General features: G+C 40.3%; 1 protein-coding gene across 3 annotated transcripts in view; it reads right to left on the bottom strand.

Moving 5' to 3' along the window:
• The window catches only part of PTPRB (protein tyrosine phosphatase receptor type B), a 119,019-nt gene that overhangs the window by 68,216 nt on the left and 28,750 nt on the right, over positions 1–22,053 (bottom strand). For 2 of the 3 annotated variants that reach the window (XM_020893842.2, XM_070454595.1), the window contains 4 exons: positions 18,175–18,448; positions 4,870–5,145; positions 3,998–4,249; positions 2,101–2,364 (listed from right to left, as the gene is read on the bottom strand). In XM_020893842.2, coding sequence (XP_020749501.2) covers positions 2,101–2,364; positions 3,998–4,249; positions 4,870–5,145; positions 18,175–18,448 — 1,066 coding nt within the window. Of the gene's footprint in view, positions 1–2,100; positions 2,365–3,997; positions 4,250–4,869; positions 5,146–18,174; positions 18,449–18,854; positions 19,428–22,053 lie in introns of those variants that run through there. The other variant, XM_020893839.2, reaches the window with a different exon arrangement.

Genomic DNA, 22,053 nt, shown 5'->3' with positions numbered 1-22,053 from the left:
GGCATCTCCAATAACACAGACAATGAGCCCTGGAATCAGACAGCCTGGTTTAAACCCCACCACTTACTTGTTGCATGACTATGGACAAGCTATTTGACCTCTCTGAATTATCTATAAACTGGTGATAACAATAAGACCTCTAGTGATTTTGGTGAAAACTGAATGAAATAATGCTGTGAAGTGTTCAGTCAGTGCCTGATCCACGGAAACATCAATATAATTACATCATTAAAATGTAATATTTTTTAAAATTGTGTGCATATTCTACATTTGTGTGATTAAAATGTAACTTCCATAAAAACAAGGGTTAGCAAAGTAAATATTGATTTTTTAGGTCATATATTTCTCTTATATTTTTCTTTTTTCTTTATTTCTTTCTTTTTAAAGCCTCTTTAAAATGTAAGAACCACTCAGTTTGGGGTTACACAAAAAAGGTCACAGACCATATTTGGCTGAAGGGTGTAGTTTGCTGAACCCTACCATCTTAACAACTCTGAAAGCACATGATACTATAATTTATACAAGGAAGGCAATGAATAAATGTTTGGTGGCATAATAAAATGATTTATGGAAAACATGGTTAAGACCCTGCTGCTGGGAAAGATTGAAGGCAGGAGGAGAAGGGGACGACAGAGGACAAGATGGTTGGATGGTATCACCAGCTCAATGGACATGAGTTTGAGCAAGCTCCAGGATACAGCGAAGGGCAGGGAAGCCTGGTATGCATGGGGTCACAAAGAGTTGGACATAACTCAGTGACTGAACAACAAACAACAACAAAGTTCTCATTATAAGAGTTGATCAGAAATATTTTATTGATTAGTATCAGTTCTAATTCATTGATGCTACTTAAGTAGTGTGATTTGAAAGAACACAGGGCAGAGCCAGTAATACAGATCATTCAGAAATCAATCCAAATCCATTTGCTGAAAAAACTCACATGAACGCAATGAACCCTCTGCTTGACTCTGCACAAGGGGTCCTCACTCATAGACACTCTCAGTCTACGTAGGAATGATGTAGATTATACTTCCCAAGGTGGGAAAAATTTTTCCTTCTAACTTATTTTGAGAAATCTGTATGCAGGTCAGGAAGCAATAGTTAGAACTGGACATGGAACAACAGACTGGTTCCAAATAGGAAAAGGAGTACTTCAAGGCTGTATATTGTCACCCTGCTTGTTTAACTTATATGCAGAGTACATCATGAGAAACACTGGGCTGGCTGGCTGAAGCACAAGCTGGAATCAAGACTGCTGGGAGAAATATCAATAACCTCAGATATGCAGATGACACCAGCCTTATGGCAGAAAGTGAAGAAGAACTAAAGAGCCTCTTGATGAAAGTGAAAGAGGAGAGTAAAAAGTTGGCTTAAAGCTCAACATTCAAAAAATGAAGATCATGGCATCCAGTCCCATCACTTCATGGCAAATAGATGAGGAAACACCAGTGGAAACAGTGGCAGACTTTATCTTTCTGGGCTCCAAAATCACTGCAGATGGTGATTGCAGCCATGAAATAAAAAGACGCTTACTCCTTGGAAGAAAAGTTATGACCAACCTAGCGCATATTAAAAAGCAGAGACATTACTTTGCCAACAAAGGTCCATCTAGTCAAGGCTATGGTTTTTCTAGTAGTCATGTATGGATGTTAGAGTTGGACTATAAAGAAAGCTGAGCACCGAAGAATTAATGCTTTTGAATTGTGGTGTTGAAGAGGACTCTTGAGAGTCCCTTGGGCTGCAAGGAGATCCAACCAGTCCATCCTAAAGGAAATCAGGTCCTGAACGTTCATTGGAAGGACTGATGTTGAAGCTGAAACTCCAATACTTTGGCCACCTCAGGCGAAGAGTTGACTCATTTGAAAAGACCCTGATGCTGGGAAAGATTGAAGGTGAGAGGAGAAGGGGACAACAGAGGATGAGATGGTTGAATGGCATCACCGACTCAATGGACATGAGTTTGAGTAGACTCTGGGAGCTGGTGATGGACAGGGAGGCCTGGCATGCTCACGACTGAGCAACTAAACTATTTTATCCCATTCTAACATGGATCAGAGAGTGATTTGAGCAACTAAGGAATTTATGGAGACTTAGACTCACCTGTTCTGCCCACTGCTGTCTTGTGAGCAGATAATTCACCGGACACACAGCTGACGGTGACTTGATAAAGTCGTCCAGGGGCCAAGTCTTTAAATTGACTTTCAGTAATCTGGGATGCTAATGTTCTGGATTGTTTGATGGTCCCTTGGTAAGACAGGGTAATGTTGTAGAAATCCACATTTCCGGGAGGCCTTTGCCACTTGACTTTTAGAGAAGTCATAGTGCCTTCATTCGTCACCTTCAGATTTGAGACTTCCATGGGGACTAATTAGGAAGAACCGGGAAGAGATTTTAATTCAGGATGTCATACCACTTTTATGGCCAAATTCTGACATGTATTTTAATCTCTACAAGCCACAGTCTCTGCTCTGAAGAAATGACTTCACAACATTAAAAAAAATACTACAAAACCAAAGAAAGGTTGTCTGGCTGGTGGAGAGAGAACAAACATGGCAGTCAGGAGCCTAGATTCTGGCTCAAATTTGGCCATGGGTTGGCTGGGCAACCCTGGACCACTCTGTCTATCTCACTAAGCTTAGGGGCCCTTAGTTTATTTATTTACTTATTTATTTTTTCATTTATTTTTATTAGTTGGAGGCTAATTACTTTACAATATTGTACTGGTTTTTGCCATACATTGACATGAATCAGCCATGGATTTACATGTGTTCCCCATCCTGAACCCCCCTCCCACCTCCCTTCCCATCCCATCCCTCTGGGTTATCCCAGTGTACCAGCCCTGAGCACTTGTCTCATGCACCCAACCTGGACTGGCGATCTCTTTCACACTTGATAATATACATGTTTCGATGCTATTCTCTCAGATCATCCCACCCTCACCTTCTCCCATAGAGTCCAAAAGTCTGTTCTATACATCTGTGTCTCTTTTTCTGTCTTGCATATAGGGTTATCATTACCATCTTTCTAAATTCCATATATATGCGTTAGTATACTGTATTGGTGTTTATCTTTCTGGCTTACTTCACTCTGTATAATGGGGCCCTTAGTTTAATGATCGCTTGGGTCAGAAAAACTTAAAATGGTCTTTTCCAGTTCTGAAATTCTTTAAGTGGACTCCTCAAAGAAGTTGGTCATCTGCCTAATTTCTACCCATCTTTTTTATGCATTTAATAACAACAAGTACATAATAAATAGATTGGTTGATTGATTGGGTATCATAAATTTTTGTGCTAAAAGTACTTTCTTTTTCATATAAATATAGATAGCTTCCCAAAGGAGGGGATTTATTAACACAGTAGACTGACTAGAAGCATTAGAATCCACTTGAATGGAAGTTCCATGAAGGCAAAGACATGGTCTTTCTTGGACACTGTTGTATCTACAATGTCGAGGATATTGTTTGCACCTTATAAGTACTGATTAAAAGAACAAATGAATGAGTATGCGTGTATATACACAATTCATTAAAACTGAGCATAGCACAGGTTAGCTTTCTTGCTATGTCAGCCTATGAGAACAACTATAGAATTGGGTCTCAGTAGATGCTTCATAGAAGAGAAGGTTTGGGAAATGGCTGGTTCACAGGAGTAGGTGTTTGTATAGCACTGAGAAGAGTAATCCGGGTTCATTGTGAGTGATGTCACAAAGGCAGTGGATGCTGGTTTAAGAGAAGGAAGTAACAATCCTTAAATAAAAAGAGAAGCTGAGACTATATCCATGATTAATTCTGCTATTTCATAACACTGCCAAGGGCTAGCCTAAACTTTAGAATAAAAGGGAATTCCTCTAAGTAGAAATAGGGATACATACTAAGGTCTTTTATAATACATGGATTTTAATTTGCCCTAAACTTCCACTATTCAAATAATAAACCTTGTTTATTAAACATTTCCTTGAATTGAGCTTATTACTGTACAGAAAAGCTAGGGAAACTTACTTGTCCTGGCTGATTTCCATCTGTAGTTTTGCAGCCCTGCAGCCTCACTAACAATGGTGACATTATAGAGGTGACCAGGTGTCAGTCCATGAAAAGTGTAGAAAGTAGTGTCCACAGCACTACTATGAACTAGAATCCCTCTATCCATTAGCATCAGCTGGTATCGTTCCACGTTCCCAGATCCACGTGACCAGGAAATCAGAAGCGAATTAGTTTTTGCCAAAACACCAATGTCTTTCACTGGGGATGGCACTAGTGGGATAAAATGCATTTCCAAAGTGTTATTCATAATTTCCTTATAAAATATATAAACACATTTAATTTGAAACCACACATTCACTTTTGCTTCTCTGTAATTTGTGTAATAACTAATGAAAATAGCACCCTTGACATTTTACTGGGATCTGGATTAATGCTCTTTTCAAATCCCACAGCCTAGCAATAAAAGAAAAAGAGAAAAGAAAGAATTATAGAAGATGAAAAATTGAAAGAGAGCAATAAAGCAGGAGAGAAAATGAGTGGAGAGTGAATGATAAGACAGTGCGTTATAGAAGGAAATGGTAATATGCCACTGATACTGGGATACATGGGTACAAGCAGAGACCTGCTAGGAAACATCTTCATTTTGGAGAAAGTTCCAGTCCCAGAGAAGTTCCATGAGTTGTTCAAAATCACCCAGCAAGGTGGCAGCCCAACCCCACCTCCTTGTTTTCAGTCCAATCTTTCCTCTATATCAAACAGTTTCATTGCCTGTCTGTCTGTCTATCTATCTATCTGTTGTTGATCTCATGGCATTCTTACTCCTGAATCTAATATAATTTCAAAAGGTGTATAGAATATTAAATACCCAACTACATGTAAACAAATCTTACCTGTTGATCCATTGGCATACATTGTAGAGGAACGTTTATCCCCAGAAACAGCTGTGATGGCAATATTATATTTATTACCAGCAGTGAGGTTGAAAAATGTGTATTCATTCCGTGAAGCTCCTTCTTGAATTTGGGCCATCTGTATCTTTTGGTTATCATCAAGTAACTGTACCTCATACCAGCTGACTTTTCCCGAGGAAGGAGTCCACCAAACATGCAAACTGGTGGAAGTACTTTTCTCTTTACTGACTTCAAACCTAGCAGGAGGTAAAGGATCTACAGGACAAAAACCAAAAAAGAGAAAGTGGCTTGAGGACTTTTGCAAATGTACTCTTACCTTGCTACAATCCAGACTCAGTTTCCTTCAACACTTTCAGAACTCTGCTGCCCATGATATGAATGGGCATTTTACACTACTTCCAAACCATTGTATTTAAAAAAGGAATCTACCTTAGTTAATAGTCATATAAACTCCTTTTTTTCTAATAAAACTTTTTTGTTACGACAGCTCTGAGCTTGGAGATCCAAGCAAGGTTACACTTTCTTTGGCTTGCAGATTTTGCATTTTTCAAACACTGACAAACATCCAGGCTCTTCCTGGATAAATACTGAAAATCTTAACAGATAATACAGATATTAAGAAATAATTTTAAAATTTCTGCTAAATGTTCTCTTTTTTAGGCTGTGGGGCTTAGAGGGTTATGTTTACAGAACTTTGGGTTGTTCTTAGATATCAGAAAACCACAGAAGATACAAACCTGACAATGAAGCCAAGACTAGGTATGTTCACCAAAATGAATACTCCCAACAATAGGGATTCCCTGGGACTTCCATGGTAGTCCAGTGGTTAAGAATCTGCTTGTAATGCAGGGGATGTGGGTTTAATCCCTGGTCGGGAAACTAAGATTCCACATGTCCTAGACCGACTAAGTCCATGTACCACAACTAGAGACTCTGTGCACCTCAAGGAAAGATCCCGCATTATGCAGTGAAGATCCTGTGTGCTATAATTAAGACCCAACTCAGCCAAATAAATATTTTTAGAAATTGGGATTCCTTATGTCCCTAGATTTTTTTAAACTTGAGTTCTGGGACATCAGAACTTCATCAGTTCTTAGAGCTGCCAAAACTCTTAGAGCAGACGGGAATGGGTGAGTCCTGCACCTGGCCGTGCACTTAGTTTCAATTCTCAAAGCCATGGGTCAGTGTGAGGAGTCCTGTTTCCTCTGTACTGCATCTTCACTGTAGAAGTTGAAATAGGATGACTGGTACATCTCCAGGTTAGGGACTAAGTCAATGAGATTTAGAGAGCAGATGATGCTGTGGGGCCATCTGAGCAATGAGGCTCTCCACACCCTGAATGTGGGGAGAAGAAACATTGACAGTGACATATACAAAGTTTTCAGAAGTCCTACCTGGCTTTTGTTTTAGGAAATGAGCTCAAGATACTGGAGACTCAAAAACAAAAACAAAAACAAAAAAGATACTGGAGACTAAATTTCAAGAGTCAGGTTAACTGTTTTAGTGGCATGGCATGGTGATCTCAGTTCTTATCTACCACCTGGTAAATTATATTTTACTCATGAAATAAGAAATTCTAGCATCTTCCTAGAACAGTATATGTTTTAAGAAAGTCTTCACTTGTTATTAGCATTAAAACAAATAGGAACAAGGTAATCTTACTCTATATTCAAAAGGTATTTATAGCCAGACAGCTGAGTAGACTATGGGTCACCCATAGACGCCACACATAGGCTAAGTACAGCCAAGTCAAGGCAGCAAACTTTGGGATTCCACAGCACAGGTGAGCTAGGAGGACAAGGTTCTGTGGTTTACACCCTAGCAGCACAGGTTCGCCTAAGCAGTGTAGACTCTAGAGTCTTGAATCGGGTCTCCCGCTTTGTAGCTGTGTAGCAATTCCTTAACCTCCTTGTGTCTCAGCTGTGTCCTCTATGCAATGCTGATAACAATACTATCTTTTCAGTAGATCTGTTATGAAGATGAAATTGAGTATTTTATCTAGAGCACTTAAAAAAGTGTCTGGCACACGGTGTTCAATGTTTGCTATTATTACTATTACTATTATCCCTCTTCTAGTTGGGACAATCTTCTCATAGAAGTAGTGGCAGAGAGAGTGGGCTTTGGAGTCAGAACTCAATTCAAATTTTGGCTCCCTCACGTATCAGTCATGAGACCCTTTGGAAGTTACTTAACCTTCTAAGTCTCTATTTCTCCCTCTGTCTGGGGAACATAATAACAGTACCTATATTCTTAAATGTTTGGAGGAGTAACAAGATATACCAGAGACTTCACCTGGTATACAACGTATTCTGTCTGTGAGAAATTTCCTCTGAATCACTGACAGAATGGAGGCAAAACTGGAATACCAAATTTTTTAGAGACTAAACTGATAATAGCATTAATTGCTTTTCTTAAGAAAAAAAAATCTTGGAAAAATCTTATCAATTTATTCTCATGAACTAACTTTCTAACCCTTAAGAGTAAAAAAAAAAATTTCCAAGATGATTCTCATTTATGGGTTCTTGAGGAAAAACAGTATGGGTTTGTGTCTATGTGTATGTGTGGTGATATTATTTAAATTTTCTATCCTACATAGCAGTCTACAATTTAAGACGCCACAATAAAAGGAAAGAATACAACTTCCCGTCACAAAAAATTTTCTTGTTATCATGAGATTCTCATAGCCTGAGAAACTCAAGAGCAACCTTGTTAGCCAACTGAGGTGATGCGTTTTTGCTGAAGAGGCATTTTAAGGACAAGAACGAGAGAAAGAGATGCTTTCCAGTGATTGTCCAAATGGGATCAATACTGTCACCTGCATGCACAGCCCAGCCAGGTAAAGGTAAAGAAAATGATGTTATGATCCTTATGATCTAAACATATATAATTTGCAAAAGAAAAGCTACAAAAAATGAATTTTAAGGTTGCGTGCCTAGAGGGTGAAGTTCAGAAATGCAGGCTTTATCTAATCTCTCTGAGCCAGAAAACAAAACAGTCAACCCTTTGTACATCCGCTAGAACAAAGGAACAATGAGATTGGGAAGTGCCTGGACTGCAAGAACCTGCACTGGAAACAAACACTTAAAACCCCATTTATGCTGTGATAAAGGCCTTTGCTGGCAGAGGTCCACTATTACTATGCATGCAGCAGGAGTGCAATAGTTTTCAGATTTTTCAATCTAAGACCAAGGAAAACTCTGCTGTATTAAATTTTTTAAGGTTTTCAATATTTTATTAGAAACAAATTAGATATTTCCATCTGGATGCTAATTTCATCTATCTCTCTATCTGTCCATCTATCTACCTATGCATCTATATATCATCTACCTAAGCAGAGACATATCTATCTAGATATCTAGATAGATATATGAAAGAGAGTTTTAATGCTATTTGAAAATTTAGTCATATGTCTGTAATCTTATCACATGAAGGTCATATGTAATTAGAAAACCCTACTTGACATATAATTAATGCTGATGGCTAAAAGTTATCAGTGTACACATGTGTGCATTTATAGCTTTTCTGGTTTTTCCATCCACAGCTGTTATATATACTGTAACCAGTGAAGTATTATTAAGCTATGAGAACCATTGGAAACCAGAAATCAATAATTTAATCTCAATCAATATATCAAAATTTACCATTAGCCATAAAATTAAGACATCTTTGTTTGTATTTCTTGGTTCCAGACAGACCTGGAATGTGGAGTGCCAAATGCAAAATTCTGCAGTATTCAGCTGCTCAGCTTCACTGAATTTCATTATCAGGAAGCCCTAGAATTTCATAAGTGGGTTTGCTGTCGATCTGTTTTTTCTGATAAAGTTTAGTCAAATTCCTGAACCAAAACAGATTCTTCTTTTTTTTTTCTTAAATTGACTTTAAGGAGAGAGAAAACCCCATATGTACAAAATGGAAGTGATATTTTAAAAATTCTTTTGTATAGCCATTAAAGCATTATTATCCACTGCTATAAGAATTTGAGGAGTGTTTAGAATTCAAAATGTTAGTATGTATTTTGGAAATAAATTTAGCCTTACAACAAGAGAGCAGAGAATTCATAAGTTAGTGTCAAAAGCTTTTTTTGAAATCATATGGCACAGAGTATACATGCATAGGATCCCGCCATTTACAATGTACTTTGGAGAAGATGATGAGAGGCATTAAGCGACTCATTTACATTACACAGGTAATTCAGCTGAGCTTCTGACACCTGGCTTCCAGTGAGTTCTTCTCTATCACACCCTAGTTGTCCCAGGGTGGAAAATGATGTCATAAGTCTCATGGTCAGTATAACAAAAAATCAAACCAGATGTCTAAGAAAAATAATAGACAAATTTACAGAAGCTTCATTTGATGAAGCTTTGATGATGGTTTGAATACTGTAATACAGATAAATGAATAAAAATATTAATAAAAGCTAAATCTAATTCTGCATCCAGGAACATTCTATCGGTTTAAAAAAAAATATTTTTCTTCTCTATTGCTTTTTCTCTCCTACTGCCTTAACCTGGTGTTCCTTGTGTTGTGTCAGATTACTCCAAGTGTCGTTCTTATTTTCTGTCTTTCTCCCACTATTGCCAAATAATTGCTTTGTATATCTCTCCCATCTGCCATCCTGATCTCCTAGGAAGCACCAAGAATTCTTCATGAGATGAAGCCTGAATTTCTCCACAGAAACTCAAGGTCTCCTCAAGCAGGCTACTATCCTCCACCCACCTCTCCAACACACCTTACGTTTCAGCACTAACTCCAGTCCAAGAGTTCTATGTGATTTCATGTGATTACAGGGTCAACTTCTGTACCTTTACAGGAATTATACTATTCTAGTTAAGAGCAGGGTGCCTAGGAGACCAGAAGCTGCATTTAGTAGCCCTCTACATAAACTATTGTGAACATCAACTATTCATATAAACTAATTGGGAATTTTATCATGGAAACAGAATAATGGTGAGGCAAAAGCCACAAACCATTCCTCGGTACAGGTTTTTGAAAGTGGGCAGAAGAAGAAAACGAGAAAGCAACTGCTCTCATAATCTGTAGTTGGTTAAATACATTTAGAAAGAGGAAGAGCTTCCCAGGTTGCACTAGTGGTAAAGAACCCAACTTCCAATGCAGGAGACATAAGAGACTCAGGTTTGATCCCTGGGTCAGGAAGATCCCCTGGAGGAGGGCATGGTAAGCCACTCCAGTATTCTTTGCCTGGAGAATCCCCTGGACAAAGGAGCCTGGCGGGCTACTGTCCGTAGGGTCGTAAACAGTCTGACATGACCGAAGTGACTTAGCACGCATGCATAGAGAGAAAAATCTCTTTCAAAGGGCTTCCCTGTAGCTTTGTGGTAAAGAATCTGCCTGTCAGTGCAGGCAACACGGGTTTGATCCCTGGATCGGGAAGATCCCCTGGAAAGGGAAATGGAAACCCACTCCAGTGTTCTTGCCTGGGAAATCCCATGGACATGAGAGCCTGCAGGGCTATTGCACATGGGGTTGCAAAAGAGCGGGGCAAGACTTAGTGACTAAAGAACAACAACAATTCTATTTTACTTTGTTGCAGCTTGACTATAGTCAGCTTTCTGACTTATAACATGATGTATACCATATGGAGAAGGCAATGGCAACCCACTCCAGTACTCTTGCCTGGAAACTCCCATGGACGGAGGAGCCTGGTAGGCTGCAGTCCATGGTATTGCTGTCAGACACGACTGAGCAACTTCCCTTTCACTTTTCACTTTCATGCACTGGAGAAGGAAATGGCAACCCAATCCAGGGTTCTTGCCTGGAGAATCCCAGGGACGGCGGAGCCTGGTGGGCCGCTGTCTATGGGGTCGCACAGAGTCGGACACGACTGAAGTGACTTAGCAGCAGCAGCAGCATACCATATTATGCTAATGATACATTTCATCTATCAACTTTATACACTAGACATAAAGTTCAGGTAGCAAAGAACTTTCAAAGTTTTAACAGCCTTGGAATTAAATCAGGTTAGACAATCATTGCATCATGATTAACAATAGCAAGGAATACCATATTATTTTACAGGTCATCCATCGTATTTGGCCTCTGAGAGCCTACAGTTTACTCAGGCATATAGGACATGTGAAAAAGGTAAACACAAATGTGACTTATCAGGGAGGCTGACTTTGATGTCACACCATACCTGTGTTCAAATCCCAACAATGGCACTTCAAACAGTGACTTTAGGCAAGTCACTTAACTGCACCAAGGCTAAGTTTCCTCATCTGTAAAATGGGACACCTGCTTTACAGAGCTGCAGTGTTAAGAGGTAACGGAGGCAAAGTGTTAAGTACAGCTCAGGCATGTAGTGAGGCCTCAGAAAGCGGTACCTGGTGTGAGTACTGCTACTGTTCTTGTTGTTCAGGGTAACACAGGTCAGGGCCAATGCTGAACATGCAAAAGGGGAATGACATTCAAGGATGGAGATTTCAGAGGTGGGCTTCATGAAGGAAATGAACGTGAGCAAGTTGGAAGGTCAAGCAGGACTTAGGAATCAGAGAGAAGAGAGGCCACTGCAGACAGAGAGAGGGCAGTTTAAGCTACAGCACTCAAAAGCTCACTTCCACCGAGCATTCGAGAACCCTGTCAACACTGTGGGGGCCCTGCCAGCTGATAGAGACTTTAATACCCTCAGATCCAGGATATCCTTCGGCAGTCCCACTCTTCTCTTTGATATTAACAGTGGAAGTTTTCTTGGGAATTCCCTGCTGGCCCAATGGTTAAGAGTCAGTATTCTCATTGCTGGGGCCCCAGGTTTGATCCCTGGTAGGGGAACTAAGATCCCACATGCCACGCAGTGTGGCCGAAAAGCAAAACCAATTGAGATTTTCTCAATATTATATAAATGCAGTATAAAGGGAAGTCCTTTGGCCTCCTCTCCCAAACAGATTGCCCAGAAGTCTCTCTTATGTAGAAATCCATGAGCTGCTGCTTGATGTGTGCTTCTGAACCTAGACATCTCAGTACCAAAGAGTTACTGTTAATGTTAGGTATGATATTGATACTGTGGTTATGTTAAAAATAATGCTTATCATTCAGAAATGCATACTGAAATATTTATAAATGAAATTAAACAATGACTTGGGCTGTGTTGATATGTTACATGGTTAGGGAGTGGGTGGGGATACAGATGAAACAAGATGGTCTGTCAGTTGGTAACTGTTGACAGTAGGTGATGTGTAGGTACATGGTTGTTCATAATAGTGCTCTGCTTACTTTTTATGTATTTGGGTTCTTCCGTCTAGAAGGAAGAAGAACAAAATCAAAACCCCCAACCCCTGGAAATCTGTATGCATATCTACCATGTTAATTTCAGTTGCATAGATTCACCTTTGTTTATATACATTCCTGCATATGGAATGGCCTTGACTTCTCCTACAATGTTAGAAAGTAGTCAGCATTCTCCTCTATCCCCCAGGGGGATTCCAGGGAATTGGTGTCTGGGAATGAAAGCCATAATAAATTTTCTTCCATTCTGTTTGGGCAAATTAGATTTTATTTTTTGGTAATGTGCAGAATGCCATGCCCACCTACAGAAGTCAGACTAATGGCAGAAGCTTCCAAACACACAAAAAGTCACATTCAGAGAACTAGGTTGGTCCATTTCATATACGGAACTCAACTTGACCTTAAAATTCCTGAAATAAATACATTACAAACGGCTGATTCCTAAACACTGAAGCTCATCACCAGAAGTACAACAAAATCAAAATCAATATTATTTCATCACGCTAACATACTTTTAATCATTATTCTACCCTTGAGTGGGCTAAGTATCTATAGATTTAAAGTATTTTGTAATATATTTTCTTCTCTTTAAAAGTTGAGTTGAAAAGTAACAACGAACTATCACAGGTAATTTGAAAGAACAAAAGTCAACTTAAAAATTGTATCCATTCTACGGAGTAATAGAAAGAATAGGAGTAGGAGTTGGGGCCAGTAAGCCAGGGTTCAAGGTCTATGTTTGTTAATAGTATGGATTTGTGATTAGTTAATTCTTATGAATATCAATCTGATCTCCAACCTGAAAGTAATAACAGGAAACATTTCACACTTAGTATGTGATAAAAATGGTTGTAGAATTTATGTCTGAATCAAAACCTCAAAACAACCCTATGAAGTGAGCATTATTTTTATTATTGTCCCCATTTTAGAGATTAGAAAAGGTTAATAACTTGCCCAAGGCAACTTGGTTAGTAAGTAATGGAGGCAGCTGCTTTCAGAACTCATCTATTAACCACTATGTTACCTGTGGCTCATGACACTCCCTCCACAGGATTGCCATGTGGATATAATTAAACAATATATGGTCAGTTAAATATATATATTTTATACTTTTACTTATGAAACAAGGTAGATGAAAGTATTTTAAATACTACAGGAGTACAAGACAAATATTAGAGTATTGTTTTCTTCTTGGGAAAGACAATAAATATTTCTAAACATTATAGAATTAACCAGGCATAAAAAGAAATGGTTACCAAAATTTTAATGCCAATGACTAATAGAAAAACCATATCATTATCTCTTGAACTTCAGTATAAAGTGATTCACTTTGATATTTGTTTAAAATCAGATACCCTAGGCTCTACTTTTAAATTCATTATATATGAGGTAGAAGCCAACAATATGCTTTTGTAACAAACCGTGCAACAGATTTTGATGCCATAAGTTACAGACAGTGCTGAGAAATAATGACTTGTGTTTAAAGTCATGTGAGTGTTATGAACAGACTTGCATCTCCCTAAAATTCATATGTTAAGGCCCTAACTACCAATACTTCATAATGTGACTGTATTTGGAGATAAGATCTCTAAAGGGGTAATTGAGTTAAAATGGGGTCTTTAAGGTGCTTCCTACTCTAATATGACCGGTGTCCTTATAAGAAGAGGAGATTAGATCACAGACAACACAGATGAAGGACCAAGTAAGGAAATAGCGAGGTGGTCATCTGCAAGACAGTCAGAGGAGCCTTAGAAGAAACCTGCTGACAACTTGATCTGGGACTTCTAGGCTCTAGAACCATGAGAAAATAAATTTGTTGTTAAAACCACCCAGTCTGTGATATTTTGTTATGGAAGCCCTGGTAAACTAATACAACATGTTTAGGTGGAAATAATAACTGATATAGTAATTTGGTAATTAAAGCTCTTTTAAAAGTTAAAAACACAGGAGCTAATTTTAAAGAGCTAATTTTTTTTGCCTTTTTGTTCTAGGCTGATTAGCAGGGCTTCCCAGGCGGCGTTAGTGGTAAAGAATCCACCTGCCAATGCAAGAGATGTAAGAGACTCAGGTTCGATCCCTGGGTCAGGAAGATCCCCTGGAGGAGGGCATAGAAACCCACTCCAGTATTCTTGCCAGGAGTATCCTGGACAGAGAGGCCTGGTGGGCTACAGTCCACGGGGTCGCAAAGAATTGGACATGACTAAAGCACACTAGGCTGATTGATAAGAACCTGACAGTGATTAACAAGAAAGTATATGCCACAAAGATATTCTTCCTACAGGTAAAGTTCCCTACCATCTGATTACTGCCCTGGGCTCCATAACTTACCCATAACCCAGGGAGAACAGACTGTATTTTTACAGACAGTCAGCTTCCCTGGGGGCTCAGATGGTAAAGCCTCTGCCTGCAATGTGGGAGACCTGGGTTCAATCCCTGGGTTAGGAATATCCCCTGGAGAAGGAACTAGCAACCCACTCCAGTACCCTTGCCTGGAAAATCCCATGGACGGAGGAGCCTGATAGGCTATAGTCCACGGGGTCACAAAGGGTCGGATGCAACTGAGCAACTTCACTTTCACTTTCTTTACATACATTCTCCCCCTAAAATATTAATTTCATTTATTAATATTTGTCTATCATCTATTTATTCATTAATAGGTCCACCCATTCATCTCTCCATTCATCAATCCATCTTTCTATCCAGTTAATCAATATTTACTGACCACCTACCATGGGTTAGATGCCATTTTAGGTCCTGGAGAACTACTTCTTATTCGTGGAAAGATAAAAACTCCCCCAAATTTCTAAATGAAAACTCTACAGTTTCATGTAAGCAAACACAAATGTCCTTAGGACACTTTAAGGTAAGGAAATAAATAATCCCCGGTCCAGGGGATTCGGGGGGAACTGGTATCTGAAAGGAGAAAAGCCACAATTCAGTTTTAGAGAGTTCCAGGCAGAATGATCAAGTTTTGCCAAATCTTCCAATATTTTAAGGTAATCAATATGCCTGGTATTTATATGAATTTTCAGCTCAATGCTGGTGAAATAATCTGAATTTTTCACAAACATTACATGAACCAGACAAAATCTACTGAAATAAATTATGCAGATAACAAATATTGAAAGCCTCCACACTTTTGTGAACACTGGGTCCTCAGAGTCTAGATCAGAGGCTGTGAACTGGTAGCCCCTGGGGGTGTCGAGATGCCTAAATAACAGATAGATTTTGTTTGGCTCACGTAATGTTTCGACACCCCAGGGGCTACCAGTTTGCAGGCTCTGATCTATATTCCGAGGACAGAGTATTAACAGAATTGTTGAGGTTTTCAAATTTATAATCTGTTTTAATAAATTTACAACTAGATAATTTGGCTTTCAAATTATTACAGTTATTGCGTTGATCGTTTACGACCAAATACATCCAGGAGAAGCAGAGCAGGGTCTTCAACGGGAAGAAGTGGTGAAGCTCTGTCACCACCCTTATCCTGAACTTCTCTCACCTCTGCAGAAGACTGCAAGGACAGAGATCATGCTTTGTCATCTTTATTAATCACTACCTGGCCTAATTCCCTATAGTATCCATGCCTGATAAATGTTTGTTGAACTGAATTTGAATCCACACAGGTTTTCCAATTCTGATTTTAAATCTGGAGTGAAAACTGTTGCTGAAATAGTTCCTATTTAGTTAAGTTTTATTTTAAGGTCATGTCTACATTACTAAAATAACGATTTTTAGATAACTTACCAGGAAAAATAGCCAGACAAATCCCACTTGGGATGACACAGAGATAATCTAACCAACTGCCATATCTCCAGCCACATCATGCTTGCTCTCATTCTATTTTACACTATAATGATAAGACAGGCATAACGGAATAAGAAAAGGACAGCATATCTGAATGACTTTTTTTGTCTGAAGTTATATCTCAGAATCAATATTATGCGACTAGTTGATCCTGCTTTTTAACAATAAAATATGATTTGTGGCATTCATCTCTGTGGCTTACCAGTTAATACTAGAGGGATACCAGTACTTTCTCTGAACTTAGAATAAAAACTCACATATGTCCTTAAAATATAGGAAGCACAGAAAGTGCTGACAAAAAATAAACAACAATCAACCAAAAATATCCTCTCTGAAACATTTGTAAAAATATCTTAATTTTAAAAATCTAGTTAAGTAAATTATTTTTAAATATAGAGAATCCTAAGTAAGGTTATACCATCATACAAATAACTATGAAAAAATTATCATTATACAAACATCACCATTGATCAAATTTCATTCTTCACATTTGGCATGGCACTCATAAAATTTGTGGTGAAAAGTCTATTTGTGGTACTGTAAAGGTGAATCCCTAAGGAAAATGATGAGACACTGAATGCTAACTGTGAATGCTGTCTCTTTTTTAATCCAACACAGTCAATAAAATGCAAATATTTCTTACATTTCACAAATGTCTCTGGACTTGAAACACACACACTAATTAAACTCTAAACATATTCTAACCAGTGACACCACAGTGAGTTCATTTTTATCAACTTTATTTTTCCAAAAAAGCAAAACCTCTGGGTTAAATCAATGTATTCTTGCTTACTGTCTTCATCTTTTCTCCCTTAAGCTTCTGAAGGTTCACCTGTTTCTAAAAATCATTCTGCTCCATTCAATATGACACCTTATCAAATGTAAACAACACATCTAGAAGTTCTGTCATGAATTTCACAGTATTAGCAATCTGAGCGTTCATGGAACTACCTTCATATACCAAGAAATTAAGAACTTTATAACTAAAAAACCCTGCCACTTAAACTTCTGTAAAATGTTCTTATTATGTCAAGGATTTTGGACTCTCTTTGATTCTATATAAAAACACAACCACGTTCTTAACAAGTGCTGTCTCTTTTCAACTCAAGTTCCTGCAAATCTCAGAAATTATCTTTCATCTGAGGTAACTGGGCATTCTTAATAAGAGAGTAATTAATTAGCTTATCATATGAATCTGTTTACATTTCCTGACTCTGTTTTAACAGCCCTGATAACTCACCATTCTCACACCTCTCAAAGAACTATAGCTAAAGAAGTGATCTTTGCTCGGCTGAAAGTGAAAGACTAGTGAGGACAACACATTTCTAAATTTAACTTCAGGAATTTTTCAGTTAAATTTGACTTTCTGGATGAAAGTCAGGCTTCTCTATGGCAACAACTAAAGATGATGTTAAAAGGAAGACTAATAAGGTCATAAAACATGGAAGTCATTAGCAGATTTACAGCATATCTGAGGGTGACTCTGGGGATTAATGAGGTAACATGCACAACAGCCCCCGCCTAAGTAAGTTCTTGGTTGGAACCTGGACTTCAACGACCAAGTCTAACACTCTCATTTTACAGATAAGAAAACTGAGGCAGGAAAGACACTCTTACCCTGCATGGAAGGTTTTACCAAAAGCGAACAGAAAATGATTGATTTAACTTGCAGAGTAACCAAAAGATGTTCTTTGATATTGTATGGTTTTACTTACTCAAGTGATAAAAAAATAAATAAATAAAATTTTCATATCCTCATTTCAAGGGACTTTTTCTAATTTCCCCCTAAGAATGATTCTATCCCTGATGATTTTAGGTCCTGGTTCCAAGAATAAAACTCAGTTGAGGAAAGTCATATCCCTAATCATTGCACTTCCGTTATTTATTCTAAAAACATTGACTTAAAATTATTCCAGGGCTTGACACTTCAACGTGTTGGAAGCTCAAACCCCATCACTTGAACAAACTCCCTCCACAGCGCACTTTTTCTCTCTGCTGCTCTCCCTGTTTAAGTGGCTAGTCCGCTGTTTTCAGCACTAGGGACATCTCTGAAGGTCAGCCAAGCTGTTTCTTGCCAGATCTGAGGAGACTAGAAATCTTTGTCAATAGTTATCTTACAGATGTTTTTACCTTTTATAATCATTATTTTGTATGCCTGGAACTCAAAGGAAGCATTGGCTTGAAAAGGCAGGTCTCAGCCAGGAGTGGCCTGGACTTCCAGCCGCACCTGTCACTTTTTACCTGTTTGCAAGACCATAGTTTTCTTTTCTCCATCCAGAGACATAATAGTGAAATTGTAGATGGTTCCCGCTTGTAAATCCTTGGTGTTACATCCATAGGTGGTGTTGTCTATCCGCGCAGGGTGGCACCACGCGACCCCCGACGTGTCACTTCTGTAGGTGAGGTTAAAGTTACAGGGGAACGCCAAAGTTCTCCACTGCAGAGACACGGCCCGGCTGGAGGCCCTGGCCTCTGTCAAGGTGAAGTTGCATCTCAGTGGCTCCCCCAGTCCAGTCTGCAAAGGAACCAGAACAATAGCTGAAGCCCACCATCTATCCCTGCCCAGGGATGAGTCCGGAGCAAGCTCCCCAAGCTGCCTCCACTCACCCCTGGCCCCAGCCTCAGCCCCTGCATCCTTTCGCCCTCCAGTCAAGAGAAAAGAAGTGGGTGGCCACTTTCCCCCTAACTGCTTTCTTCTCCCGAGCAGCTGGAGAGAGAAGGTGGCTTTTTGCCTTCTGTGGCACGAGCTGTCAGTCTGGCTGGGGGCTCAGAAGAGGATCACCGTTTCCAAAGGAGGGGAAGAAATTCTGCCACCTCCCTCTCCAAAAACGCAACCCAGGACACCAGAGAGCGGGGTGAGAATCTGGTCCTCGGCGGGGAGGGGCGCGTCCGCCCGCGGGGACCTCTTCTCGGCCCCTCACCTGCAGCAGGCTCAGCGCGGTCCACAGGGCCAGCCCGGCTCCATGGCTCCGCATGGCGCTCGGCGGTTCCCCCAAACTCTACTGCGGGGCTGGGACGCACGGCGCGGCCCGACGGCCGGCGGAGCTGGGACCACTTGTTGTGCGCGCTTAGCGCGCCCCGCGGGCGCAGAGCGCGGGCCTCCGGGCTGGGGACGCGCGGGGGCCGCGGCCGCCGCCGCTGCTGCTGCCGCCCCGGGCGGGCTGCGGACGCGAGAGGCGGCTGGGGCCGGCAGCGCGCCGCCCTTCCCACGCTGCCATTCTGACCCGCGCTGCCTCGCCCCGGGCCCCGGCCGCGGACTTCCGCAATCAAAAGGCAATTTCCTCGTCTCCCGGCAAAGGAACAATGCGCCGGCGAGGGAGGGAGCCCCGAGGAGCCAAGGCTTCAGGCTGCCAAGGGGGCACGAGGCGGGCCAAGCTGCCCCCGCCGCCCCGCGCCGCCGCCTCCCCGTCCAGGGGTCCCGGCCGCGTCCGCGGAGGTCTGCCTCCTTCTGCACCTCTCCGCCCGACTGTCACTTTTTCCCCACTCTGTGGTCCTCAACCCCACCGTCTGCACCACGATCTGGACTCGCCCCCTCTCACTTTCCAGCTCCCCACCCCGCCCTCTTCCTCCCCCCACACCCTGCGCCTCCCCCTCCCTGCCTTCCTTCCTATCTTCCTCATCTGCTTTCTCCAGGGTCCCTTTTCCCAGGATTAAACTTGACCACAGCAGATTTTCCTAGGTCGCCTCACTCTTTCCTAAAGCCTTTCATTAGGCTGCTATGGCCTTTCTCACCTCAAAGCATTCATTTGTCTCAACGCGCATCCTCCTGACACCACCAAGAGAAGAAGACCCTAGAATGGTGGTGTCCATTGTCAACTTGGCCTTCATTTTTTCCCTGCCATTCACTTTCCCCTTTCTCTTGTGTAGAGGTCTGTGCTCTCCCCACATGTTATGCAAATAGTGCTAACCAAGGACATATATAATCACCACCATTTGTTCAGCCCACAAGCAAAGCAGTTTCATGACTGACAGTTCAGTAGTTAAAGTCGTTTTAGCTATAATTGAATATAAGAAAGCAATATGAACTCTGGTTTTGAGGGAAAGACCTTTAATGGCCCAGCTCCCCATATATTACAAAAAAGCAAAATTCACTTAGTTTCAAGCACTAACTTTGTGCTAACGTTTAGCAGTTGCCTCAGTACCTGAGTGATCATGTATCTGAAAATTTAAAAAGTTCCCAATAAACAAAGAGCAAATGGCAGTCCATCCAGTATTCTTGCCTGGGAAATCCCATGCACAGAGGAGCCTGGTGATTTACAGTCCATGGGGTCCCAAAGAGTCAGACAGGACTCAGGACTAAACACAGGTGATAGTAGCAAAGTATTGCAACAAGCTTCTAATGTTTGGTTACTTTTCTTTGGGTGCCATCTCTGACAATTGCTGAGAGGAGATTTTCAAAGCAGAATGGTAGAGCTACATTAATGGGAAAGGTGCCATTCTTTTCTTTTTCAAATAGATTATACATAAAGGTATATTATTGACTACTATATCAAATGTATCTACTTTGAGGGGGGAAAAAAAAGTGAAAATTATTTCAGTTCTTTCAGAAATCATGTTTTTTTTTAATTAATGAAAAAATGAAGTTTCTACTCCTTTGAAGATTCTATGGGTTGTTACTCAGCAGCTAGACTGCTGCTGCTGCTAAGTCACTTCAGTCGTGTCTGACTGTGTGTGACCCCATAGACAGCAGCCCACCAGGCTCCTCCGTCCCCGGGATTCTCCAGGCAAGAACACTGGAGTGGGTTGCCATTTCCTTCTCCAGTGCATGAAAGTGAAAAGTGAAAGTGAAGTCATGTCCGACTCTTCCCAGCCCCATGGACTGTATGTAGCCTACCAGGCTCCTCCATCCATGGGACTTTCCAGGCAGGAGTACTGGAGTGGGTTGCCGTTTCCTTCTCCAGCAGCTGGACTGGAGATCTCAAATCTCCTTTTCAAGTCACAAATACTCAAAGAAGGTCAAACCTAAAATATGTGTGTATTTTTGGGAAAATGGAATCTTTCTTATTTATTTGCCCAGGTCACTGGTCTTAATAAAGAACCTTTACCCTCCATATTTTGCCCCTCAAATTCAATGGCTATTCACAGCCTAGCATGCCTTTCAGCATCATCAGAGACACTCCTCTCCACATTAGATCCTGTAAACCTACAAGCTGCCTTTGGCCTTTACAGGAGTCTTTTTCAGCTTTATTCCTTTTTAACATCACCATTTCCCTTTCTGGTGTATTCAGAAAGCAATGATTTCCTTGTCTGTAAAACTGGAATAATGCCTACTCTAAATACTTCCCAGAGATATTATGAAGAATAAGATCACATATGTTTAAGCACCTTTGCAAACTTTAATGTGCTGTCCAGGTGCCAGCTAATCTAGTAATAGACTGCATCCAAATCACACATTTCACTCTTTTTTAAGTTCCTCCATCACGTAGGATGAACTTACCTAACTTCTGCTGCCCATCTTTCTTTGTCTTTTCCAGTGAAGTTTTTGCATTTTTTTCGCATAGATTGGCCCTCCCAGTTTGGAATCTTTCCACTCCAAGTTACTAAATACTCCTCTTTCCTTTGCACAAAACTTTGCTAAATCTTATTTTTTTCTAAGTTCTCCAAGCTTTCTCATTCTTTTTTAAAAAAATATTATATTACCAACCTACTGTACCCTATCAGTTAACTTCAAAATTGTATTTTTTATATATAATATACTGTCTGAATATAATGCAATATACTGCCTTATAATAGAGGCAACTATACAAAAAAAAAAAAAGGTGAAGAGGACTAGTCAAACAAGGCAATAACAAAATATCCCCACCACACTCTTCAAATGCTTCTAACTTCTATAATTAATAGTGACCTGCTAATAATAACCCTAGGGATAGGAATTAGGAAAAGGAGGAGCAATTTCTTTAAGTGCAGTGATTTTATTATTGATCTATCAAAGAGAGACGTTGTACATTTAAGATTGTGTGTCTTTTATCTATTTTGAAACCAATGTGTATGGAGAATTACAGCAATCTATGAAGCAAAGGCCTAGGAGTCAGAGATATTTCTTTTCCAAAGATATGTAGTTGCTGTTTTGTTTCGTTTTTTGGAGAATCTTAAGGCTCATGGCAAAGCCCCCAATTAATT

The sequence above is a fragment of the Odocoileus virginianus genome, chromosome 24 (genome assembly GCF_023699985.2).
Source record: "Odocoileus virginianus isolate 20LAN1187 ecotype Illinois chromosome 24, Ovbor_1.2, whole genome shotgun sequence".
Classification (NCBI taxonomy): domain Eukaryota; kingdom Metazoa; phylum Chordata; class Mammalia; order Artiodactyla; family Cervidae; genus Odocoileus; species Odocoileus virginianus.
The sequence above is the reverse complement of the archived record's forward strand: the minus strand, read 5'-3'. Positions and strand labels throughout refer to the sequence as shown.